This window comes from Dendrobates tinctorius, unplaced genomic scaffold, assembly GCF_039654945.1.
Source record: "Dendrobates tinctorius isolate UK_male_01 unplaced genomic scaffold, ASM3965494v1 ptg000236l, whole genome shotgun sequence".
In the NCBI taxonomy this organism is placed as follows: Eukaryota; Metazoa; Chordata; class Amphibia; order Anura; family Dendrobatidae; genus Dendrobates; species Dendrobates tinctorius.
The window spans coordinates 3470370-3480402 of record NW_027361903.1 but is presented as its reverse complement, the minus strand read 5'-3'; the positions used below and the strand labels follow the sequence as shown (position 1 = coordinate 3480402).

At 53.4% G+C, this 10033-nt stretch overlaps 1 protein-coding gene across 1 annotated transcript; it reads left to right on the top strand.

Moving 5' to 3' along the window:
* The first annotated feature begins 2231 nt into the window (after positions 1 to 2231).
* TRUB1 (TruB pseudouridine synthase family member 1) lies at positions 2232 to 9098 on the top strand. Its single transcript, XM_073556592.1, has 9 exons — positions 2232 to 2498; positions 4230 to 4322; positions 6069 to 6124; positions 6306 to 6387; positions 6652 to 6724; positions 6887 to 7026; positions 7482 to 7538; positions 7929 to 8167; positions 8244 to 9098. The coding sequence occupies exons 1-8, from the start codon at positions 2381 to 2383 to the stop codon at positions 8126 to 8128; spliced, it is 819 nt and encodes a 272-aa protein (XP_073412693.1). The 5' UTR covers positions 2232 to 2380; the 3' UTR covers positions 8129 to 8167; positions 8244 to 9098.
* Positions 9099 to 10033: the final 935 nt, after the last annotated feature.

Genomic DNA, 10033 nt, shown 5'->3' with positions numbered 1-10033 from the left:
AGTTCGGTGGCTCTGGCTGACGGGATGATGCGGGATATTAGGGGTAGTAGTTCGGTGGCTCTGGCTGACGGGATGATGCGGGATATTAGGGGTAGTAGTCCGGTGGCTCTGGCTGACGGGATGATGCGGGATATTAGGGGTAGTAGTCCGGTGGCTCTGGCTGACGGGATGATGCGGGATATTAGGGGTAGTAGTCCGGTGGCTCTGGCTGACGGGATGATGCGGGATATTAGTGGTAGTAGTCCGGTGGCTCTGGCTGACGGGATGATGCGGGATATTAGGGGTAGTAGTCCGGTGGCTCTGGCTGACGGGATGATGCGGGAAATTAGGGGTAGTAGTCCGGTGGCTCTGGCTGACGGGATGATGCGGGATATTAGGGGGAGTAGTCCGGTGGCTCTGGCTGACGGGATGATGCGGGAAATTAGGGGTAGTAGTCCGGTGGATCTGGCTGACGGGATGATGCGGGATATTAGAGGTAGTAGTCCGGTGGCTCTGGCTGACGGGATGATGCGGGATATTAGGGGTAGTAGTCCGGTGGCTCTGGCTGACGGGATGATGCGGGATATTAGGGGTAGTAGTCCGGTGGCTCTGGCTGACGGGATGATTCGGGATATTATAGTGAACGTGGGCGGGGCTATACACTCAGCTTTATATAGATATAATCATTATAATTTGTTATAACTAACCGTAATTAGTTACTATGCCCGGGCAATGCAGGGCTCTTCAGCTAGTGTGTATATATATTTATACTGCTCAAAAAAATAAAGGGAACACTTAAACAACAGAATCTAACTCCAAGTAAGGGTAGTTTCACATTTGCGTTTAAGGCCGCAGCGACGGCCTGCGCACGGCCTCCTCCAGTAGCTCCGCCTACGGGTGCATGACGCTGCATGTGTCCCCTATCTCTGCACTGGGGACGTAGGCCGTGCGCAGGTATGCGTTTGGCAGCGCATGCGTCCTTTTTACGCTGCGCCAACCAGCGCCAAACGCAACCTGTTGCGATTTGGTGCGGTCGGCGCAGCATCAAAAGGGACGCATGCGCTGCCAAACGCATACCTGCGCACGGCCTGCGTTCCCAGTGCTAAAGATGGGGGACGCATGCAGCATTATGCGCAAGTAGTCGGAGCTAGCGGCGGCAGTGCGCAGGCTGTCGCTGCGGCCTTAAACGCAAATATGAAATTACCCTAAATCAAACTTCTGTGAAATCAAACTGTCCACTTAGGAAGCAACACTGACTGACAATCAATTTCACATGCTGTTGTGCAAATGGAATAGACAACAGATGGAAATTATTGGCAATTATCAAGACACCCTCAATAGAGGAGTGGTTCTGCAGGTGGGGACCACAGACCACATCTCAGTACCAATGCTTTCTGGCTGATGTTTTGGTCACTTTTGAATGCTGGTTGTGCTTTCACACTCGTGGTAGCATGAGACGGACTCTACAACCCACACAAGTGGCTCAGGCAGTGCAGCTCATCCAGGATGGCATATCAATACAAGCTGTGGCAAGGTTTGCTGTGTCTGTCAGCGTAGTGTCCAGGGGTTGGAGGGGCTACCAGGAGACGGACCAGTACACCAGGAGATGTGGAGGGGGCCGTAGGAGGGCAACAACCCAGCAGCAGGACCGCTACCCCAGCCTTTGTGCAAGGAGGAACAGGAGGAGCACTGCCAGAGCCCTGCAAAATGACCTCCAGCAGGACACAAATGTGCATGTGTCTGCACAAACGGCTAGAAACCGACTCAATGATGATGGTCTGAGGGCCCGACGTCCACAGATGAGGGTTGTGCTCACAGCCCAACACCGTGCAGGACGCTTGGCATTTGCCACAGATCACCAGGATTGGCAAATTCACCACTGACGCCCTGTGCTCTTCACAGATGAGCAGGTTCACCCTGAGCACATGTGACAGCCGTGACAGAGTCTGGAGACGCCGTGGAGAGCGATCTGCTGCCTGCAACATCCTTCAGCATGACCGGTGTGGCAGTGGGTCAGTAATGGTGTGGGGTGGCATTTCTTTGGAGGGCCACACGGTGTGAGCACAGTCCCCATCTGTGGAGTCAGGGTTACTGGTTAGGGCCCACTCAGATGTTTCACCAACCCCCCGCGAGCTGAACCCCGAGCTCCGCCACTGCCCGGAATACTCCGATCACAGGATGCAGCTGAATAGAATTAAAATGAATTAGACCCGCAGTGCTGGGACCTGTAGTCCTCCTGTTCTCCACCCGCCACACTGGTGCTGCCGGCTTCAAGAGCAGTAGAACGTGATCTGCGCGCATCACCGCGCACACCTGTCACAACTACATCTCCCAGAATCCCCCGGAGCGAGCGGCGGTCAGTGATGACGTCACTCTCAGCGTCTGTTCGGAAGGTGTGAGCATGGCTGCAGAGAAAGCGTCCAGGCTGTTATCGCTGAACGGTCTGTTCCCGGTGTATAAGCCCCCGGGAGCCACGTCCGCCCAGACCCTGAATGATTTGAAGAGCCGCCTGCTGAAAGGTCAGAGTCGGGGCGGACGGGATCGTTAGTACCGCAGCTTGCACACACTTAGGGCGCCATGACAGAATCTTGTGTAAACGTGACCCTCAGTGGCCAATCAGATTGTTGCATACTTATTGTACTCTCTGTTGGGAAAGTGAAAGCTGCAATCTGATTGGTCGCCATTGACCACGCCGTTATGTGTACTGTGATTTCGGTGGAGCGTTTCTAGGAGTGACCGCAGCGAGGACGGGACGCACCGGCGTCTCCACGGTACCAGCGGCAGACCTAACACTGGTGCACACGCACATTTGGGGGTTTTGGCCATGTGTCCTCTAAGGCTGGTTTCACATTAGCGTTGAAACAACGCTGCGTCGGTAAGCCCCGCCCCATCCGGGATCACCGCCTACCTTCGCATTTGCACGCATGCGATCGGCGCACCCAATCTTTAGCATAGGGTGCGCAGATCATGCGCTGCCAGTGTGAAAGTAGTGTGCTGCGCACTTTTGACGGTGCGCCTTGCGCGCCGAAATGCAACATGTTACACGCTAATGTGAAACCAGCCTAAGTCAGAAGCTTGGACTGTGATGTTGCACCCTGACGGTCTCTGTGTAGGGGGCTGATGCTCCGCGGGGGGACGGTCTCTGTGTAGGGGGCTGACGCTCGGCCGGGGGGGACTGTCTCTGTGTAGGGGGCTGACGCTCCGCGGGGGGACGGTCTCTGTGTAGGGGGCTGACGCTCGGCCGGGGGGGACTGCCTCTGTGTAGGGGGCTGATGCTCCGCGGGGGGACTGTCTCTGTGTAGGGGGCTGACGCTCGGCCGGGGGGGACTGTCTCTGTGTAGGGGGCTGACGCTCGGCCGGGGGGGACTGTCTCTGTGTAGGGGGCTGACGCTCGGCCGGGGGGGACTGTCTCTGTGTAGGGTGCTGACGCTCGGCCGGGGGGGACTGTCTCTGTGTAGGGTGCTGACGCTCGGCCGGGGGGGACTGTCTCTGTGTAGGGGGCTGACGCTCGGCCGGGGGGGACTGTCTCTGTGTAGGGGGCTGACGCTCGGCCGGGGGGGACTGTCTCTGTGTAGGGGGCTGACGCTCGGCCGGGGGGGACTGCCTCTGTGTAGGGGGCTGACGCTCGGCCGGGGGGGACTGCCTCTGTGTAGGGGGCTGACGCTCGGCCGGGGGGGACTACCTCTGTGTAGGGGGCTGACGCTCGGCCGGGGGGGACTGCCTCTGTGTAGGGGGCTGACACTCTGATATTTACACTATATTGGATACATGTGTATATTGTTGCTCTGTGATATTTTGTATATTTTTTCTATTAACCCTTAGTGGGCCGGGCCTTGTTGATGACCACTGCGCCTCCTCGCTATGTAACGCTGCCATTGACCGACTTTGGTGAAACATCGTATCATGGCAGAATAAAGTTTTCCTTCTTTTTTCATCCCCTGGACTGGACGCTGTTCCTTTTCTGATCACTTTCTTTCCAGTTGGGTCCTTGGCTCTGGAGTGTGCGTCGTGGGGTGGACGTGCTGGCGGCTAGTTTCCTTTCTTGGACTATTTCCCGAGAGCGTCCGCCCGATGTCAGACTGTACCTGGACGTCGTCACTGACCTGTCCAGCCTCCTGCACCTCTGCTTGCTGTCAGTGACGGGGGTGGCATCTAATCGGCTGCCCTGTTAACCTGTCATGTGCCGGCGCAGGGCCCGGAGGTCATGCAAGATTTGAGCTCGGTGTTTTACATTTTCTTCTCGTCCGCAGAAGCCGGTTTAAAGGAATTTACCAAGAAACGGAAGCAGACACTGAAGATCGGCCACGGAGGGACCCTGGATAGTGCGGCATCCGGACTGCTGGGTAACTGCACAGAGCCGAACCATCCACGCAGTGATCATGGGGGGTGTCCTACTCGGTGATGGAAGGAGCATCCCATACTGTCATCATGGGGGGGGGGGGCGTTCTATTCTGTAATCTGTCTTACTCTGTGATCGCGGGGGGCATCCCATACAGCCATCACAGGGGGTGCGTCCTACTTGGTGATCACAGAGCTGTTTACTTTGTGCACCAATTTTCTTGTTTTTACTTAAATGTGTGGATTTTGGGTGATAATTATTTTTGTAATTAGTTTTCATTACAAATTTTTAACCATTTGTATTCTCCAGCCGCCGCTGTGCTGCAGTGTCAATTGCTTGCCACAAAATGAGTTAACTGAGAATCTGTCAGTGAGCTCCTTCTGACAGGAAAGTATGTAACTCTCATCTGTCTTTTTCTGAGCTCCTCTCATAGTTAACAGCATAGTAACAAGGCCGAATAAAGCCCTGTGTCCATCCAGTTCAGCCTCTATTCCGTCAGAATAAATCCCCAGATCTACGTCCTTCAGTTCAACTCAGCTGATTTATGACTACATGAAAGTGGAGTGTGCGGGAAACAAACGGCCGGAAACTGCAGAACTATGCAAAATGTGTAATGAGACGGAATACCAGAAATGATTTTGATCCCCATAACCGGAGGACCTGTGTAAGAGGCTGAGGAGTCGGCCAGTGTTCCTGGAGTGACGAGTCTGGTGCGGTGCCGGGCGACGTTCTGTGCTGCTGCCAACTGTTGGCTTTGAGGCAAGAAAAAGCCGTCCGGGGACTGCGCTGAACTGGATGTCTGGCCTTTCAAAGTTTGTTTTTACTTCAGCATAAAAATTGATGGCAGCGCCTCCAGACTCGGACTCCTGACCTCTGTGGTTCTGGCAGCGACGATCTCCAGCCAACTTTACATTAAAAAGAGAGTTACCAAAACTGATGAATCGGCCACTGGAGATGGTGCAGATTAGTGGTGATACTGTCGCTCGGCGGTAGGTGGGGCCACCACGGAGATCCACGGCTCCCTCTGACACCGGTGCTGCGCTCAGCTGTCAGCCGCCATCGCTGTTTCTCCCCTGTATATCTTCTGGTTGGTGGTGAAAATTTCTGGCAGAAATCTCTGTTTCCAGAGAAGCTGTGTGGAGTCGTAAAACACATCAGATTTACTTCGGTGCAGGCAACAAAATATGGTAATTGTGAAAAAATAAAAAATTCCACTTATTAATTAATTAACCATCTATCGTTTTGCTCGTGCCGCGTGCTGATGACTGTGACGCAGTGTCGGCCGCTCCTCTGGTTGCAGATCTGATTTTTAGAGCGGGCGCACACAAATCTCTCTGCAGTCCTGGACTCCATGATCTTATACACTGTAACAAACCTGGGGTCAGGGTGAGACTTCAGCCTCTGGACGTCAGTGTTTCCATTTGGTGATGAGCAGAGATCTTAAAATTGGCAAGGAAGTGAAAGTTTGTTAGAAAGTTGCAGAACTTCTTCACAGGAGACTGCACCGACCCCTGTAAGTCATCGACCCCTAGTCCTAATATTGGGAAGCTGGCAGGTGGTCGAGGTGCAGCATCGGCGGGGTCGAGGGGCAGCACCAGGGGGTCGAGGTGCAGCACCACGGTGCCCTACGGTTCGTTCAGCTGTCAGTATCTCATTGGCTCAATCAGTGAGCTGCGCCATTTCTTCCTGGGATCGGGGGAAGTGTCCTGACGTCATGTGACTGACATCTCGCTACACATCTTTCCTTCAGTGGTCGGTATCGGGGACGGCACCAAGATGTTGGGGGCGATGCTGACCGGGAGTAAGGTAACCGCTCAGCGCCTTTTGTCTTGGGGCAAATCTACAGATTTTCTTATTTTATAACTTGTCAGCTAAAGCCCTGTATTTCCCTGCTGTCGTAGCCGTGATCTGTGGGTAAATCCCTGTTTTTTAGAGATTTTCAGATGCAAGTGACGCAATGTGAACATAGCCTTATCCTCTCTGGCAGAAATACACCACCATCGGGCAGCTGGGGAAAGCCACCGACACGCTGGATGCTTCCGGGTCTGTGACAGAAGAGAAGCCTTACGGTAAGTACTCGTGATCTGGCGCTAACCGCGGGGCATGTTGCTGGCAGGAGATACTACCGGCCGCCATTGTTGCCTCTGCTCATGGCTACTGTACTTCCCATAGTCTGCAGTGTGACAGCCACATCTGTCAGCCTCTCACTACAATGGCTGATAACTGGGAGTAATAGACTGCACTCACGTGCACAGCACGGCTCCAGTGGTCGCAGCTGAGGTCGGTCGCTATGTCATCCCTTCCTTATAAACGGAGTTTTCTTGTCTCTTCAGATCACATCACCAGAGAAGCCATGGAGGCCGCGCTTGGCACGTTCACCGGGAACATCCTTCAGGTTCCTCCACTGTAAGTATCTCACCGTCCGGCAGATTCAGTGCCACTCCTTTGCGGGTCAGTATTTGGAACCCCATTATTATATATTGTGGCAAGGATGGCTGCACAATGGGTTAATGGAGTAAGTCCGGAGACTCGCTGAGACCTGGACCTCAAAGGGTTATTTTGTTTCAGCTTCTCGGCCTTAAAGAAGAATGGGAAAAGACTGTCGTGTCTGGTGAGAGAGGGGGCAGAGGTGGAAGCCAAGCCGGCGCGGCCCGTGGTGGTCTACAAGCTGTCACTGACCGACTTCCAGCCTCCGCTATTTACACTCGGTGCGTGTGCCGCTCTCACATTGGTCTTCCCTAAAAGCAAGGAGCCCCCAACACCCTTTCCACCATGGGGGAGAAGTTTCCCTTTAATATGATTATATAATTGGAGGATAAATCATTACAGATCTGTTTTTGGGGGGTCTCAGTATGGCCTCCTCGATTCCTGACCCTCAACGCTGCTGATGTGCTGCAACGTTCACCCTCCGGCTGCTCCGGAGAAAACAGCAGCTGCTGTCGGGGTGTAGGGTGAGGAAAGGTTACTAATATCTTACTCAAGAAAAGCACCACAGAGCCCGGATCCAGCGGCAGCATCAGAGACATGTTCCTTGCGTCTCCGCCATCTTGGATGTGGGGAGGGGCTGTATGTTGGAGACCTGTGTGTGTATATTGAGGCTTATAAGAAGATATTGCTAATCATTACTTGTGTCGTCCACTCATCTCCTTCTTTTCTGTCACAGATGTGGAGTGTGGAGGCGGCTTCTACGTCCGGAGTCTCATCAGAGATATTGGAGAAGGTAATGTCCCTGTGCGCCTGACTGTCCAGTGCAGTCACTATTGCGATCTCCTTCTGTGTGTAATCCCTTCCTCCTCATCCTGTGCAGCCACTGCACGGGGTTGACGTCTCCTCCTGTGCGGCCTCTGTGTGCGGTAGTTGTCGTCTCTTCCTCCTGCCCGGCGGCGGTTGTCGTCGTCTCTTCCTCCTGCCCGGCGGCGGTTGTCGTCGTCTCTTCCTCCTGCCCGGCGGCGGTTGTCGTCGTCTCTTCCTCCTGCCCGGCGGCGGTTGTCGTCGTCTCTTCCTCCTGTGCGGCCTGTGTGCAGTCGTTGCCAACCCTTCCTTTAGTGCGGCCACTTTAACCCCTTCACCTCCCGGTCACTGGACTTGTTACTTTCTCCCCATCTCGCAGCGTTGTCCAGTGTCGCCAGTGTGAAGGATCTGATCCGCACCAAGCAGGGGCCATTCACACTGGACGAGGAGACCCTGAGGGAGGATCGGTGGGACATTGAGCACATCACCCGGGCTCTGCAGATGAGTGCCACACTGCCAGAACAAGCGTGCAAGCGGCAGAAGACTGCGGAGGACGGGGAGGCTGTGGTCCAGTCCTGAGTGTCCAGATCTTTTGATGACAAAGATGTGTGGCAGATGGTAAATATCTGCCGCCCTGCGACACTTGCCCCTCAGAACATCACAGGGGTCTCATTATTTTCACTTCACTCAATAGTTTGGATTATCAGCTTATGAAGTCCTGAGGACGACGTCTGAGATGAAGGAACCTCAGAAATTACCGCAGATGAAGCCGGGGACCCCGACAATACAGAGGCAGCTCGGTGAGACCCCCAAACATTACATAGAAGAATGGTCTAATGTGACACCCAACAAAATCAGAGACTGTATAGTGTATGCTGACACCGAAGAGGGTGGTCTCCACAGAGATCTTGGTGGTCTATAGATGGAGAATGTCCAGAAATCTAATAAAGGAAGAACGTGAGACCCTCGGCCACTGACTAGTGATTGCGGGCACACAAGTCTGGAGGCGGCCGCGGTGGGCTGCTCCATGTGTGCGGACTCTGCAGACCCTCACTCCACAAGACCCTTTTCCATGTGACATTTGCATTTTTTTGTTATTCCTTTGGGCGTTTCTCACCTCTTAATAGCAACGACGTTTCTCATGTTTTACTACTTTTCCTCCATTTCTACTCACTCTACTTCTCCTCTTCGTCTCCTGATATTGGAGGATTCTTCTGGGAGTTGATGACTTCTTCATGTTTGTCCTGTATTAAGACAAATGAATGGATTCTTGTAATAAAACAGTCACAAATTCCCCCTCCTGGGGTTCTGCGTTGTCGCCACCGCTGCAGTCAATCATTGAGCGCAGTGCCTGTGTTATCTACAGCAGCAAACTGGCTGAGCGCAGTGACTGACTGCAGCGGTGTTGTGACCAGTGCCACGGCGGACAGACAGTGCAGGAGCCGGGGCGAGTGAATAATGTGTTATGTTACATGTCTGCAAGCATTTGACCACCATTTTTTTTTTTACATAATTTAATAAAACCCCTTGATTTTGTGTTGTCCTGTTATTGTCCGGGCTTTATTCCTGCGCTGCTACTCTTCTGATCGGTTGGGGTCTGGCGCCTCTGCCGATCAGTTGTTCCCGGTGGCGGCAGAGCTGCTCCGTCCTGTGATAGTGACCACAGCCGCGTTCTGCATGTCCGCCTCTTATTCATATCAATAGTGGGCGGATGTGTAGTACCCGGCAGTGGTCACTATCGGAAGACAGAGCAGCTCCACAATAGAGCAGTGCCAGTCGCCAACACAGAGGACAGCTCATCGACGGGGGCGTCGGACCCAACCGATCAGACATTGATCTGCCCTAAGCATACATCATTGATGATAAAGTAGTGGAAAACCTCATTAATAATAAAATGGATACAAGTAAAACCACGTGCACACTGTGCTTCCACTCTGCATCCTTTTTTGTTCCGTTTGTAAAGGATGCGTTGATGACATAAGAGACAGACTGTAAGGCCGGGGTCACACTTGCGAGAAACTCGTGCATCAATACCCGGCCCTTGGGACCGGAGCTGCAGCTGTGTGTATTTCTATGCAGATGAGCGCCGTCAGCAGTGCCGGGTCTGGAGACGTGAGACTTGTGAAAGTTTCTCACAATGTACTCACAAGTGTGACCCCGGCCTAACAATGTAGCTATACCTTCTCATCAGCCGCACAAAGCTCTTCACTAACGAACGTTTGCTGCTTCTCAGGGACTAGAAGAATGAAGGGGAAAGTGTCAGAATCTCCTGTGCACCCAAACTATGTATCTGACTGTGTAGCAACTTTCATGATAAACTAGTTGATCCCTTCTGCCCCCAAAGCCGATGCTCCAGCACTGAGAAGTCGCCACGTGCCTCCTCAACCCCACGCAATATTCCCTGCCGTGTATTGGAACCAACGACCTGTCATCTGCAGGGAGCGTGCAGGGAATACAGCAGGAAGTGCATCATGTCGCCCCGCT

What these genes read in the sequence shown, in the direction of transcription:
- TRUB1 (XM_073556592.1), top strand. Translation starts at nt 2,381, where the DNA reads ATGGCTGCAGAGAAAGCGTCCAGGCTGTTATCGCTGAACGGTCTGTTC. An exon ending in GACAGAAGAGAAGCCTTACG is followed by an intron (nt 6,388 to 6,651) that starts GTAAGTACTCGT and finishes TTGTCTCTTCAG; the next exon opens with ATCACATCACCAGAGAAGCC. An exon ending in ATCCTTCAGGTTCCTCCACT is followed by an intron (nt 6,725 to 6,886) that starts GTAAGTATCTCA and finishes ATTTTGTTTCAG; the next exon opens with CTTCTCGGCCTTAAAGAAGA.